Source organism: Hyla sarda, chromosome 8, assembly GCF_029499605.1.
Source record: "Hyla sarda isolate aHylSar1 chromosome 8, aHylSar1.hap1, whole genome shotgun sequence".
In the NCBI taxonomy this organism is placed as follows: Eukaryota; Metazoa; Chordata; class Amphibia; order Anura; family Hylidae; genus Hyla; species Hyla sarda.
The window spans coordinates 63,718,575-63,735,278 of NC_079196.1; the positions used below are offsets into that span (position 1 = coordinate 63,718,575).

Below are 16,704 nucleotides of genomic sequence, written 5' to 3' on the forward strand. Positions count from 1 at the left end.
AATGGGGTCATATGTGTGTGTGGGGGGGGGGGGGGGGGAGAGTTCACTGTTCTGGCCTTCAATTCCAGACAAATTCTCTTTTGCTCCTTCTCTTCTGAGAATTGCAGTTCGCCCGCAGAGCACTTTACATCCACATATGGGGCATTTCCATACTTAAAAGAAAAATCCCCCCCAAAATTTGTAACTCCATTTCTTCTATTACCCCTTGTGAAAATGAAAAATTTGGGGTAACACCAACATTTTTGTGAAAAAAAACAAAAAACTTGTCTATTACCTGTTGGGTGTGAATACTAACTGTAACTCTTATTACGTTCCTTGAGGGGTGTAGTTTCCAAAATGTGGTCACATGTGGGTATTTATTTTCTGTAACTATCAACCACCCCTGTGCAAATCACCAATTTAGGCCTGAAATGTACAAAGTGCGCTCTCACTCCTGAGCCCTGTTATGCGCCCGCAGAGAAATTGTGTTACAAATTTTGTGGGTCTTTTTCTCCTTTTAACTCTTGTGAGAATGAAACGTAAGTGGCAAAACCAGCATGTTAGTGTAAAAAAAAATTTTTTTTTTTAACACTAACATGCTGGTGTAGACCCCAACTTTTTCTTTTCATAAGGGGTAAAAGCCCCCCAAAATTTGTAACACAATTTCTCACGAGTACGGAAATACCCCATATGTGGCCCTAAACGGTTTCCTTGAAATAAGACAGGGCTCTGGAGTGAGAGCGCCATGCGCGTTTGAGGCCTACATTAGGGATATGCATTGGGGCGGACCTGAATGTAAGCATTACACTTGCCTTCTTCACCAATACCCTACGCAGTGTTTCCCTAAAAGGGTGCCTCCAGTTGTTGCAAAACTCCCAGAATGCCTGAACAGACAATGGCTGTCCGGCAAAACTGGGAGTTGTTGTTTTGCAACAGCTGGAGGCTCTGTTTTTAAAACGGTGCCGTACTTGACGATTATCATTTTTATTGGGGGGGGGGTGTCACTGTGGGGGGAGCGCAAACCTCCAGCTGATACAAAACTACAACTCCCAGCATGCACTGACCATGTATGCTGGGAGTTGTAGTTTTGCAAACAGCTGAAGGCACACTGGTTCTCAGTGTTTTCCCACTAGTGTGCCTCCATCTGCTGCAAAACTACAACTCCCAGCATGCACTGACAGCAGCAGAAGGGCATGCTCGGAGTTGTAGTTATGCAACAGCTGGAGGGGTACAGTTTGGAGACCACTGTGTAGTGTTCTCCAAACTGTGGCCCTCCAAATGTTGCAAAACTACAACTCCCAGCATGCCCAGACTTTCCAGGCATGCTGGGAGTTGTAGTTCTGCAACATCTGGGGGGCCAGGTGTTGCCGAACTACAACTCCCAGCATGCCTGACTGTCTGGGCATGCTGGGAATTGTAGTTTTGCAGCATCTGGAGGGCCACAGTTTGGAGACCGCTATACAGTGATCTCCAAACTGTGGTCCTCCAGATGTTGCAAAACTACAATTCCCAGCATGCCCAGACAGTCAGGCATGGCAAGGGATAGTAGGAGGTGGCACCCCTGCCACCTTACTGTATCCTTCATCCTTATTTTCCGGGCAATCGGGTCACCAGAGACCTGATCAGCCCGGAAAAAACGTGATTCAGAATTGACCGGCAAATCACGGCGATCGCCGTTATGGAGGGGAGGGGGGTCTCAGGACCACCCTAGGCATAGCCACAGGATGCCTGCTGAATGATTTTGCTTTTTGGGACTAGAGGGCATACCTGTACGCCCTCCATCCCCAACAGGTTAATACTATGTAAGCCCACTTAAATTCATGTGAACCACCTCGGGCTCTCTTTGCTGCTAGATGTGGAATTTTCCCATCAACATGCATGGGTCAGCAGTTGCAGGGAAAACAGACATCTAGTGGCCATGACAAGGCTTTTTTTCTGTGATAAGGAGTTATTTTTGGTAAATGAAATGACATACAAGTATTTTAGAAATCTTACCTGGAGGGAAGTTGTTTGAAATGACAGTGACCATTTAAATAGCATGTAAAGAGAGGATCTGTGGCCAAGCCAAATTTTTATTTTACTGGCGTTACATAGCTTAGGGTGTCCTGATCACACATCTTTTTACTGTTTCTTAATACACCGTTCTGTTCCTGAGACATGAGGGTTTACATTTTGTCTGACAAATCATGGGGTCAGATGGGCGGAAACATTATGAAGTTAGGGGGTGTGTATATTTTACATTGACCAGCGTGTATGCCTAACACACACCCCCTGACTGTATAATCCCTGCCCATCACCTAACATTCACTCCCATTATTAAAATTAAGTTCACGCCATATGACTTTTTTCCTTCATTGTCCGACAAACTACAAACCCACATATCTCAGGAAGGAAGGGCGTATCAACAAACTGTGAAAATGTGTGTGATCAAGGCATCCTAAGCTATTTAATGATAATGAAGTCAGATTTTTTGGGGGTTGGCCACAGGTCTTCTTTAACTTTAAAGGGGTATTCTGGCTTTAGACATTTTATCCCCTATCCAAAGGACATGATGTCTGATCGCGGGAGGCCCACCACTGGGGCCCCCCGCAATCTCCTTGCAGCACCTGTATTATGTGCGGAGCTGTGTCTCCAGGCTCGGAAACGGCCGTTACGCTCCCTCCCATAGACATGAAGGGAGGGGGCATGACGTGACATCACGAGGGGGACGTGGCGTTACGTCACGTCTCCAGTCCCGAAAACTTCTGGTTTCCGAACCTAGGGACGCAGCTCCGCACATAATGCGTGTGCTGCAGGGACATTGCGGGGGGTCCCAGTGGCGGGCCCCCCGCGATCAGACATCTTATCCCCTAAAATGTCTAAAGCCGGAATACCCCTTTAATACTGTGGGAACAATTGCAGTAATAATATGTATGACTTTTATTTTTGGGTTATTACTTACTAGTCTTTTATTCAGCCAATCCATATGATCATAAGTAAGACTTCCACCGAATTCTTCTGTGAGCTGGGAGGGTTCTATGTACCTTGTCAGCTTATTACCAGACACCAAGATAACCTAGAGAACAAAACAAATGTTTTTTTTTTTTGAGTCAGCCAACTTAAGTGTTACATTAGTATGCAAATCATCTAATAGAAGAGAAGAATGAACACATAAGAAACACTCCAGGGCTGCTGACATCAAAGTTTTAGCAGTTTATTCTAGCTTGCCTGTATTTGCTGCTTGTTATGTGCCCTTTAACTCTTTGGATTTATGAGGCTCAACATCTTTTGCCGTTGGCACTTTATTGACAGCTACTCAGATCATGTATCTTGTCCCTACGCTACACATTTTACTATGTTACACTGACACCAATTACAAGGCGGACGAACATAACGTTCTTGCTTTGAGGTGATGTTGACCTTCTTCATTATGTGACTAATTCTTTAGGCCTGTATTGTAGAACTTAATAAAGATTATACTGTATGTTCTTTTACCCTTTAGCATACATTTCTTATTATTATGTAGTAGCATATATTCTTAATAAATCAGTCAAAATTTTAAAGACTACAGACACTATTTCCTGAACATTCCAAAACTGGCAAGTGCCAAGAAAAATATCAAATATATGCTTAAATTAAAAGATCTGCCTCGTGGACCTTAAAATTACGGTATTATATATATTCTTAACCTTTGGCATACATATCATATTCTATGTGAGAGTATTTATGGGTGACACAAAGTATTATTTTTTTTTTCAGGTTTAAAAGTTATCCCTATCCATGGGAGAGAGGAAACTAGGTAGGATAAGCCTATTGGGACCTGAAAAAGAATAGAGGTCATTTGTCCTCTGTGCGAATGAAGCGGTAGCATGCATGCTCGGCCATCTCTCTATTCACTGTCTATGGGACTTCTGTACATTGCCAAGCTCTGTACTTGGCTATGTTTGGAAGTCTCATAGTAAGTGAATGGAGTTGTAGCAGAGCATGTGAGTTTTGACTAGTTGGGGTCTGAGTGTTCAGAGCCAGAGCAGACAAATAAAACAAACTGGGAAAAGTGCATGCGTAGTGCATTTCTCTCCCAGCTCTGTGTCATGTGACTGAGATTGTCTCCTAATGCAAGTCTCACTCACATAGACACAGAGCGAGGAGAGAAGTGCACGCTTCCTCACTCATGCCAGTAATCAGTGAGGGTCTAAATGATCAGACTGCAAGGAACAAAAGCTTTTGTCATGTCCCTAGGATATGTCAAAACTTTTTTTTAAATGACAGGTACACTTTTTTGTGATACATTTACATACACATTTGTTGATGGTTACACTTTACAGACAAATATGTGATGGTACACACTATCTGTCTACCACACTGGAAGAGTTATGCTTTTTTAGTGGTTTTCATTGATTCAGTGGCAACAGGCACCACGGATTACAGAGCAAGGGAATTACCAGGTATTTAGAGAGCAGTCCACAGTGGTTGGTTTAAATGGTCAAAGAAACAAAAGTGACGTCCAAAATTCACAAAAAGTATTTTGGCTAAAGACATTAAAAAAACGGTGAATTAAGGATTTTTCAGAAAATTAACTGCAGTGGAGCCTTATTCCTTTGAAGATTTAAGTAAGAAACATTTCTATGCTTTCCCATTGAAATAATTGTCACAAGCTGGGAAGAAATACGTATAGACCGCTCTTCTAAATTCATGGAATTATTGATTGGATTAAAAATAATTTGTGCAGGTTGAAAGTGAAACTGAACAGATACAAACTTGACTGAAAAATCAGATTACTCAGAAATTTTTTACCAACAAGAAGAGAAAAAGTTTGAGATTTGGGAGAAATAAAATTAAGACAAAACCAAAAAATTTTTTTCCAGGACTTTGATATGATGGTCTACAAAAATGTGAGTAAAAGGTAGAAGCGTCTTCTCAATAGGGCCCCTTCTAGCATGTTATTATGGGAGAAGCCATCTCCCCTGAACTGCGTTTAACAACATTTAGAGATATGATTTACACCAAGCCCCATGGACACAGACACAATAGACAGGAGAGGACCCTATTCACTAATTTGGGAGAGCTTTACGGCAACGCTCCGTGACCTGTGCAAAGATCATAGTACATGGAACAAGACTGGAATAGCAATGACCAGTGAATGGCCTGATCCCATTTTATCTACATACTGGTGTCACCTTTTACTATAATTCTGTCCGCAATAAGGAAAACACTGCTGAATAGTGATCTCTACAGAACTGGAAGGATCAGCTTGTTACTAGGCTACAAACAATACTTAAAAGGAAAACTGTGAGCAGAGTCACCTGCACTATCCATGCAAGATCCGTTGCTGTGTTCCCCCAATATCTTCATGGGGGGCGTGGCATGTAAGAGCTCCCGCTACCCCTAACTATTTAACCCTGGTGTACTTACCATGCATACCAGTCTTCCATGGGCCAGTGTCTACGGGGCAGTAAGAACCTCCAGTGCAGCCTCTGGTCTGGTCTCGGCGGCTGTTGAAGGTGGGGGGGAGAGTCAAGCTCCTGCGGCCTGTGGAGTGCTGGTCTCAGTCGGAGAAATTCTGTGGAGGTCCTGTGCATCGGCTGGTCTCGTGGTGTGGTCCTGCTTGTCCCGGGCTGCTGAGGTCCCTCCTGGCCTTGCTGGATCCTGGGTCTTCGGCCATTTCCTGGGAAGGGCGCCATCTTAGTCCTTTGTGGGCGAAGCCTCTGGCGGTTGTCGTGGTTACTGCCGCTGCAGCTGGCGGCTGCTGGGGAGGTGACATGCTGCCTAGGCTGAAAACTCCTGCTGGTGGCTGCTATTGCCGGGGGACAGAATGGTTGTGGTTCCCTTCTGCTGCAATTAGTGTCTGCCTGTGGACCCTCTCTGTTGCCATAATTCTTAGGTTGCCTGCTGCTGTTCTGCCTACGCCCAGCGGTGCTTCACTGGTGCTCTCCTTTGCCTGCTTGGAGTGCATTGCCTGGACTGTCAGCTGCCTTGCCATCTGTGAGTGCCTTGAGGGAGACCTCTGATTGCTGGGACTTCTGGTGCCTTACACATTTGCTGAGGACTGCGATATATACCTCTAGGGGAGACCAGTGTGCCTGGGACTGTAACGCTAGTGCCCTTTTACCTGATGAGGATGCTTCCTCTGATGATGGGTCCTCCTGTTCCTGTGGTCCTTCTCACCGGGATCCCGATGCTCAGATCCCGCTTGCTACTTAAGTATCTGTGAAAACGGCAAAAAACGCTGAGCCAATTCTCTAGACCACCGGACCGGCCTAGGGGTGACTCTCCTGATTCACCTCTGGCATTATTTGAAGGGTCTCCGACTCCTCCGCAGCGAATGTCCCCTGAAAGACCTGTCTATGATGCTGCTGCTATGGACCATTGGTTCTCAGAACTTTTGACTGCCTTTACATCCTGACAATCAATAATGGTGACTAAAGTAGATGAGTTGCGGCAAGTATTTGTATTCTGCAACATGAGACCCAGAAGATACATGAGCGCACTGAGGAGGTGGAGCGTAGGGTCTCTGCAGTGGAGGATACTCTCCATCCCGACAGAGTTGATTCACTACAGTGCCAGATGACGGGAGTTCTAAACTACATGGATGATATGGAGAACCGCCTGAGGTGGAAGTGAATGATCCTGTGCTGTTCCTGGAAACGTGGCTGAAGGAGATTCTTCCGGTGGACACCTTCTCTCCTTATTGCTCGGTTGATAGGGCTCATAGAGTCCCAGCTAGACCTCCTCCTCCTGGGGGTCCCCCACATCCCTTTCTGGCCTAACTGCTACACTTTAAGGACATAGATGCTGTTCTACTTGCAGTGCAAATTAAGGGAGAGGTCATTTGTGAGAGGAGTAGAGTTTCTTTCTACCCTGACTTTTCTGTGGAGTTACGCAAGCAGCAGGTGCAGTTCACTGAAGTCCGGTTGAAGCTGCGTGCCAAGGGCTACCGCTACTCGATGCTTTATCCTGGTCGCCTGAGAGTGGTGGATGGAACATCTAAGTTCTTCACCTCCCCGACTGAGGTTCTTCATTGGGTGGATGCAGCCCCTCCTGTCAGACCTCCGGACTGAACTGTCATGGACTGTTCTACTCTTGGTTGTTCTTCCCTATTGTTCTTTAGGTAGTGGTGAGGAAGTTAGCATTCCTTAGGTTCTCCATAGGTTCCAGTTCCCTAGGGTATCTCTGGGCAGTTTCTTAGTTACCGGCCATTTTAGTTTGGGGTGAGGTAACGGGAGGGTTCGAGTTAGAGTAGCGTTTTCAGTTTACTTGGCATTCCTTTGACACCCCTCAGTAGTTGTATTTGGGGTATAGGTCTGCACAGAATTAGGGCGTAGATGTTTTACTATGTCCGCTTCGTGTTAGACAGGGAATACATGGGATTGTACCCGTTTATGCTTTCTTGCATTTGTTTGTGTGTTTTGTGTTTGTGCCCTGTCTGTCTTTATGTTGCATGTGTGTGGTCCTGGAGCTCTTTCCTTCCTTGTCCCGGTCTGCCTTTGCTTCTTCCTGTTGTTGTACAGGGTGGGCCATTTATATGGATACACCTTAATAAAATGGGAATGGTTGGTGATATTAACTTCCTGTTTGTGGCACATTAGTATATGTGAGGGGGGAAACTTTTCAAGATGGGTGGTGACCATGGCGGCCATTTTGAAGTCGGCCATTTTGAATCCAACTTTTGTTTTTTTCAATAGGAAGAGGGTCATGTGACACATCAAACTTATTGGGAATTTCCCAAGAAAAACAATGATTTGCTTGGTTTTAACGTAACTTTATTCTTTCATGAGTTACTTACAAGTTTCTGACCACTTATAAAATGTGTTCAATGTGCTGCCCATTGTGTTGGATTGTTAATGCAACCCTCTTCTCCCACTCTTCACACACTGATAGCAACACCACAGGAGAAATGCTAGCACAGGCTTCCAGTATCCGTAGTTTCAGGTGCTGCACATCTCGTATCTTCACAGCATAGGCAATTGCCTTCAGATGACCCCAAAGATAAAAGTCTAAGGGGGTCAGATTGGGAGTCCTTGGGGGGCTATTCAACTGGCCCACGACGACCAATCCACTTTCCAGGAAACTGTTCATCTAGGAATGCTCGGACCTGACACGAATAATGTGGTGGTGCACCATCCTGCTGGAAAAACTCAGGGAACGTGCCAGCTTCAGTGCATAAAGAGGGAAACACATCATCATGTAGCAATTTCACCTATCCAATGGCCTTGAGGTTTCCATTAATGAAGAATGGCCCCACTATCTTTGTACCCCATATACCACACCATACCATCAATTTTTGTGTTCCAACAGTCTTGTAGGGATCTATCCAATGTGGGTTAGTATCAGACCAATAGCGGTGGTTTTGTCTGTTAACTTCACCATTCACATAAAAGTTTGCCTCATCACTGAACAAAATCTTCCGCGTAAACTGAGGGTCCTCTTCCAATTTTTGTTTTGCCCATTCTGCAGCACCTGAAACTACGGATACTGGAAGCCTGTGCTAGCATTTCTCCTGCGGTGTTGCTATCAGTGTGTGAAGAGTGGGAGAAGAGGGTTGCATTGACAATCCAACACAATGGGCAGCACATTGAACACATTTTATAAGTGGTCAGAAACTTGTAAATAACTCATGAAAGAATAAAGTTACGTTAAAACCAAGCACATCATTGTTTTTCTTGTGAAATTCCTAATAGGTTTGACCCTCTTCCTATTGAAAAAATAAAAGTTTGATTGTAAATGGCCGACTTCAAAATGGCCGCCATGGTCACCACCCATCTTGAAAAGTCCCCCCCCCCATACATATACTAATGTGCCACAAACAGGAAGTTAATATCAACAACCATTCCCATTTTATTAAAGAGTACCTGTCATCATCTAAACTTTCCCTGATCCCCCTTCCCATCTGTCCCTTTCTCTAACTATGCCTATCCCTGTGTTTATTGAGGTTTAAAACGCTGTGGAAATACCTTTTTTTATCCCTCTTCATTAGCTCAGGAGCACTGTCTTTCTGAGGGGTGGAAGGAGGCGGGTCCCGGCAGACATGATGTCACATGAAGCCTGGCTGGGACTCTGCTTCTGCCAGTCTTCCTGTATGCTGCTTTCCCTCTGCAGCAGTGTTTTCCAACCAGGGCACCTCCAGCTGTTGCAAAACTTCAACTCCCAGCATGCCCAGACAGCCAACAGCTGTCCGGGCATGCTGGGAGTTGTAGTTTTGCAACAGCTGGAGGCACCCTGGTTGGGAAATACTGCTCTGTAGTGTGCATACAGACTAAGTACAGGGGAGGGATGGCAGCCTGTCTCTCTGCACTAAAAAGTCAATGCTGAGAACCAGGGGCTGAGGGAGCAATAACAGAGGCAGTGATTAAGATGAATGTGAGGGGGGGGGGGGCACTGAGCAGGGAGTGCAATGAGATAATACAATGTATAAGATAACGTGTGGTGAGGGGCAGGGAGAACACAGAGCAGGGGGGAGGGGGAGGTGACTGGCCTCTGTTATATGAGAGGCATGTGCAGGCTTGTAGCTCACAGTGAGCTGAGAGTACTGAACTTCCGGTGGAAGGACCAGAGCCCTTCCAGCATTAGTCCTAAAAGCTGTACACTTACTATGAAAAGCATAGGATGCTGCTTGCAGACCAGGCATAGAAGAGTGACCCCTAGTGGCCAAAAGTATAAAATGAAAAAACTGGTATACATATTAATATTTTTAAATGAAGATATATTACAATATGTCTTCATTAATGAATATGAACAACATATTAAAAGTTTTTGTTGATGACAGGTACTCTTTAAGGTGTATCCATATAAATGGCCCACCCTGTATATGGCTGTATTTCGTGATGGGGATTCTAAAAGTTGTTCAAGAGGGCCTTATGTCTAGACTTTGTGCAACGCTAGTCTCCTCACATTATATGTCTGCAGGAGACTCATATTACAGGCCAGAAGTTACTTGCCCTGAAGTTATGCCAGAGGTGTCTCTGTTTTAGTTGAGTCCTTACCACTGGTTGTGTCCCAAGTAGCCTGTGACAACTTTGGGAGGTTTGTGATACTTCTGGTCTATGGGCTCTTTCTCATTTGTTCTGGTCTCTGTTTATGTGCCTCCTCCTTTTCAGGTCTCTGTGTTGGAGTCGATTGCTAATAAACTATTGTCTTTTCCCTCCAAACCTGCCCTATTTTTAGGAGATTTCAATGTAGTTCCTGATCCTCTACTTGACCGCACAACTGCTGATGAACCTGGCTCCTCCTCTTTTAATACCTGGTGCAAGGCATTGGGCCTGACTGACCTCTGGAGGTGGAAGCACCCGAATACATTTGCTTTTGCCTTCTTCTCTGCAGCCCATAGGTCCTTCACTCGCATTGATCTTGCTCTGGCGTCTGAGGATCTCCTCCAGGTGGTAAGAGAAGTTTCCTACACCACTCTGCTATATTGGTAGTTCCCAATCTAGGCCCTAGTCCCCCTTCCCATATTTGGCGCATGCACCCTGGCTGGATGCAAGCTGAGGCAGTAGTGGAGGTGTTAGGGGTTGCCCATACTGAGTACTGGGAGCATAATGCTACTTATCCTGACAAGTTAGTGCAATGGGATGCTCCACGATCAGGGGTACTTTTATTGCGGGTGTATCCATAATCCCTATCTGTCCCTGAATTTAGAGCTGCTCTTGTGCTCCACTGTGGAGCGGTTGACTTCCTGGTCCTCACTCCCTCTCTCTCTAGCCGGAAGGATCAATACATTTAAAATTATTTACCTCCCTAAATTCCTTTGTCTTTTTCATTTGGCTCCCGTGATCCCCCCTAGGAAATATTTTAGTAAACTGTGTGGTGCTCTGGGATCCTTCTACTTGCAGGGAAAGCCTCCCAGACTTGGCCAGGCTCTTCTCCAGGCTCCTAAATAGCATGGCGGTTTAGCTGCTCCTGACAATTCACAAAAATATCTAGAAAACTACTTTCTTGCCTCTCAACTGGTCTATGCAGCGTGGTGGATCGACCTGGATCTGTCGAACTCGGCAACTGCCTTGGCTGGAGCGCTTATGGGTTCCTATGAAGCTCTCACTAACTCGCTCTACAGGTATCACTCTCACTCCTCCTTCCCTATTCCCATACAAACTATAGCTAAAGTGTGGTCCATGGTGTTGTGTAAATTTCCACAGTAGTAGAGATATGTTGATTCAGTCTAGATATGTCTTGAGATTTTATTATACCCCTTCTAAGCTGAAGTGTATCTGTGTTTCCCCGTCTGACCTATATTTTCAGTGCTCTTCAGAAGACGTTTTTTTGCATGCTGTGTAGGAGTGCCCTGTCATAGCCTCCTTCTGGTGGGAGGTGATGATGTTTCTGGCAGATAATTTGGACTTCCTTTTCCTACTTACCCCTGTGGTATGCTAGCTGGGAATTATTAATGAGGTTCTCTCTGGTTCGCATAGACGCCTACTGATCTGCTTTTTGCTGTTCTGTGCCTGTAAAGTGGTAGTAATGACCTGGAAGGAAACCTCCCCTACCCCTCTGTCTTGATGGCTAAATATGGTTAACAAATATGTCCCGTTGTACCAGGCATTGTATGTGAGTTGTAAGTGCCCTAAGAAATTTGACAAGGTGTAGCTTTTACTTGATGTGTCGGCTGACCCTCTGACTTGATTGTCCCAGTAGGTTTTCTATAGCATGCTGCTTTTCTTTATGGGATGGGGCTGGGGGTTGGAGTTATCGGGATGTGTGTTAGTGTGAGTTTGTTTGTCGGTGTTGGGCTTTCTCCGGTTGGGTCTCAGATGCGCCCTTTCTTCCTTATGGTGAATGTTTTTGCATAACTTACATCTTTGTTATTGTGATGGAGTCGGTTTGTGGACCCACCGAGGCGTTCATTTTATGTTTCATCTTGTTGGTGAGGTTTGTTAATTAAACTTCAAAACTTAATACTTTAAAAAACAAAATAATTGTAATTATGCAAATAAGCAGCCAGTGGCATAGGCGGGGTTACGATGGCGGCCTTAGACACTGTGATGTTAGTGCTGTTCATTCAGCACACGACCTGCTCATACATATTCATACAATCCCCTCCACTTCCCTGCTCTGTATTCACTCCTTCTGTGCATGTGGACCAATCACTCTGAGGGAGCTTATAAATCCAAGATGGTTGCTGCTGATGTCAAGCTGCCGCATGAAATGGGCTCAGAGTTCAGCAAACAGTATGTCACAACATTTAAAATACTGTGGTCAATAGTGACCATTGTATCCACCTGATTAGACAGGTAGATATGGCCCTTTGGTCTGCCATCTTAGTACTTCTATTAGTCCCAGATAGAGACAGGCCTGAGCAGACACAAAACACTCCATTCATGACTACTAAAATAAGACTGCATGGTAAAGGCTTCTGTGTGCGACAAAAAATGTAATAAAAATAAAAAAAAGTGTAATAAATCATTTAACAAAAAAAAAATATTTAAAAATAAAAACAAAACCTTTTCCCGTCATTACATAAAAAAAACATAATTAATATTGCTGTGTCTGTAAATGTTTGAACTTTCAAAACATCACATTCTTTATCCCAGACGAGAACATTCAAAAAATTAAAATAAAATAAAACATACTGGTTAACTCTGAAGGGGTTAAAGTGGCATTCTCACAACATCTTGCTCAATGTCAGACTAAGTGGATTTGGAAAAAACAATTCACAAAAAATAGATAGAAAATTCACTTCAATAAAACCACTTAAAAACCCTATTACACAAATGTCCAAAAATATTATAAAATCTACAACATCGAACGAGTAAACATCGTTCTCCTGATATAGACACCCATTAAGTCCCAAAGCGTTTCCTCGTGAATCTGATACAATACATTGTTCAATACTAGTTCCTTGGTCCTACAACACATTAACTCCTCATGTAGTCAATCCTAAATCTGCTCATAACAGGTCTTATAGCAACCCCCTTAGCACCATTAGTTCCATAGTTTAAGACCTCACTCCTGAGTATGGATATTGCACACTGCAGCTGCCGATCCAGGCTGTAGGTTGCTATAAGACCTGCTATGAGCAGATTTTGGATTGACTACATGTGGAGTCACTGTGTTGTAGGATCAAGGAACTACAAGCAATCTATTCAACAATTCAATGTGCTTTTTGTGAAGTGCTAATAGTATATCCAATTTATGTCTACCCCCTCTATATCCTTCTGTATGCATTGATTATATGTATGCCTTACTGTATGTGGATTTCCGCTCCTGTTTGTTATTCTGTGATACCCCGATGAACCGATGTATTGTATCAGATACATGGGGAAACGTGTTGGGACTTAATGGGTGTCTATATCAGGAGAACGATGTTTATTTTGGTCTATATCATCACCTGCAGATTTTATAATATTTTTGGACATTTGTGTAAAAGGGTTTTTAAGTTGTTTATAATAAAGTAAATTTTCTAACTATTTTTGGTGAATAGATTTTTGGTTTAGGATAGCTACTTGTCACTTAAGTGGATTTGGACCTTTAACACAATGCAACCAAAGGGTCTTAGTCTTAATGAAATCTTGAGTTTCGCTCAATGTTATTGACCGCTGATCCCCAGAGGGTCTTGTCCTTTTATTGAAGCTTTTGTTACATCTGGCACATGTTTGTTCTCTATCCTTCACTTAGGTAACCAAGTGTGATGTTCATTCTGCTAACATTTAATGGAGACACAAATTAACTTTTGCGGCAATGTATTTAAAAAAAAGATTTTTACATTTATTTTTATCTATTTTTCACCCACAATTTCCGTATTGTTACTATATTATTCTCATACTTCACAATCTTTTTTTATGCTGTTTTCCCCTTTTAGGCATCATTTTTTCCATGAATAACTTTTTTCACTCCACATATTTTACAGACACTATTTATTTAGTATATAGTGAGACTTCAGTGACTCATGATATACTTTTATTGTTTTTATTTTTGCGCTTTAGGTTTTATACTTACCTGTGTTGCCATATACTCATCTGATTGCATTTTATTGCTTTGAATGGATGAACCAATAATTTTTTTATTTTATTTAATAAGTATATAATATTTCTTCTTTATGGTTGCTAATTGCTATTTACTTATTATCTCTGAGCCCAACATCAAGCACTTAATGATATGGTCAACCAGAAGTGGGGTTTCAGCCATATTTGTAGGCTTCATCACAGCTCATCAAGTTGAGGTAATCTATTATTTTAACCCCCTAGTGTCGCCTGTAAATTCTTTGGTGTGGTGTTAGTATTGTGTCCATTTGGATGATGTTACATCTAGATTATTAGTGTACCTGGTCAGAGCATAGTTCTTGTACTATTTACTTTTCAAAGTCTCCGTATTATGAAATAATTACAAGGTGATCTTTACCGACACTGTAGCCTAAAACGTAATATATATTACGATATACTGTATGTACTCTTAGCCTATGATGTACATGGCTCATAGTCTTGTAAATTTTTATATACTTAAAAAAAAAAAAAGGTCTCTTTTCTTGGCACTTTTCAAATTGGTAAGCGTAAAAAAAAGACATAAGTTACTCAAAACACTTGAATAAACTGATTAATAATTGTGCGGCTGTGGGTACGTTCACATGGGCAAATACATTTCCCAAAAATGCATGGTTTCCACCTGTTATTGACTTCAATGCCAACAATGCCTTTAAAGCCGTTTAAGCAGTAGGATTTTTAGAAGTTTTTTTTTTTTCTTTTAACTGTGTAAACATAACCTTAGGCTGGGTTCCCATCAGAAAAGTGGAGTACATCTATGGTTACTGAAAGAAAGGTATGTCATTGTCTATGCATACTGTGGGGTACCTGTAGTAAGCCCTTTCCCTTTAATGGGCCCAATGTAGTCTACTAGTGATTAGGTTCAGTCTATTTCTATCACTAGAGGACTACATTTGGTCCATTAGAGTAAATCAGCCCTTTGAGTTATACATCGGAATGTGTTTTTGCCAACATCCAGACCACAGACATGCTCCATTTTACTGATGTGAATGAAATGTTAGACTTTTGATTCCATTACAGGAAAGCAAATAAAAAAAATTGCTATACTCCAGAGTCGATTTCACTGTAGAAAGTGCATTTCATCTTAAGTTAAAATGTAACCTATAAAGTTAATATGTAGTTTGCAAATCTTTGTAAACTGAAATATTGAATGTCACAATGCATAAATATTGCAGTCTTACAAATCTCTGGCTGTCAGCCATGGAATTTGATTAAAACCACAATATTGGATATGGATGGAAAGCCGATCCTTCATTCGCAAAAATATAATCTAAATTCAAATTAATTTCATACTTTCACAGGCTGCTAGGTTTTACTACTTCGGCTGTCCAAAACGGATAATGGGGGACATTTATCAAGGGATTTAGCGCTCCTTTTTTTGTTTACAAAAGTCGCACAAAAAGTCGCATAAGCACCTAAGCAAATTTTTGTGTGACTTTTGGCTGTAAACAAAAAGCTACAAAAGAGCTTAGGAAAGTGAATTTCATTTTTCACTTTGCAGTGGTCAGGGATTTATCAGATGCGAAAGTCGCACAAAAAGTCGCAACTGCCTCCAAAACACCGTAAATGTAAGCCAGCCCGGACCTGGCTTACAAAATGGCTTTGGAGAGCAGATTTTCCAGTTTGGACTAGATTTTCTAGTGTTGTAGCAGGCGGGAGATGTGTGGCGTGGGCAGGTGGGAGACAAGTGTGTGTGTGTGTGGGGTGGGGGGGGGATGTGCAAAGCAGTGTCCATTAGAAGAGAGGGTAGTGGGGAGAAAGTATGACAGAGCCCAGGGGGCTGCAGAGTGGTGCCAGCCTGGGCTGGGCTCCTTTTAACATACCACAGCGCTGCAGAGTTTTTCTATCGACTACTGTAATTTCACATTTCCCGCTGGGTCCCGTGATTGGCCAGGACCAAGCAGCCAATCACGGGACACAGTGGGAACTTTGATATTACAGTAGGGGATTAAAAAACTAGGTGGCGGTGTGGGATGACACCCTTTCTCCCCTGCTTTTCACCCCCTTTCTCCCCGACTTTTTTTCTTTCTGACTTGGCCACGCTCCGGCAGGCTCAGGTTGCAAGTCTTCCGAGTGACTATCCCTGCCAGCTCCTCTTCTGTGCTGCGTAAGATGCCCGGCCTGGCATAACTCTGCAGCAGCCCAGGATCCCCGCAGCCGGGCTGAGAGATGTTCAGGAGCCATCCCTTGGTGCTGCGGTACACACTGACGGATGGCACTGACGGCTCCTACACATCTCCCGGTTTGGCTGTGGGAGTCCCGGGCGCCTGCAGTATTAGGTCAGCCCGGGCTCCCTTTGCTATGGCGCTGCAGAGTTCACTGTAATTTCAAATTTCCCGCTGGGTTCCGTGTCATGGGACCCGGCGTGAAATATAAAATTACAGTGATTTTATTATTACCCCCATCCAGGAAGTGGAACATATTACCGCCCGCTTCCCTGGCGGCAGGTGACAGGCTTGTCACTCGCCCGCACAGCACAACTACAACTCCCAGCATGTCCTTAATGTAAGGCTTGTCACCTGCCCCCGCTGCACAACTACAGCTCCGAGCATGCCCTTACTGTAAGGGCATGCTGGGAGTTGAAGTCCTGCAGTGGTGGGGCAGGTGACAAGCTTGTCACTCGCCCGCACCGCACGACTACAACTCCCAGCATATCCTTACTGTAAGGGCATGCTGGGAGTAGTAGTCATGTGGCGCGGGAGATGTGCGAGCGGGTGACTGATAAATGCATTAACCTATTTTTTGTATTTTTTTTTTCTTCTCATTTCAGATCTGTGTA

General features: G+C 43.6%; 1 protein-coding gene across 1 annotated transcript in view; it reads right to left on the reverse strand.

The window, feature by feature from the left end:
• Positions 1–16,704, reverse strand: part of SESTD1 (SEC14 and spectrin domain containing 1) — a 194,174-nt gene that overhangs the window by 54,971 nt on the left and 122,499 nt on the right. The window contains exon 6 of the mRNA XM_056534338.1: positions 2,921–3,034. Coding sequence (XP_056390313.1) covers positions 2,921–3,034 — 114 coding nt within the window. The remainder of the gene's footprint in view (positions 1–2,920; positions 3,035–16,704) is intronic.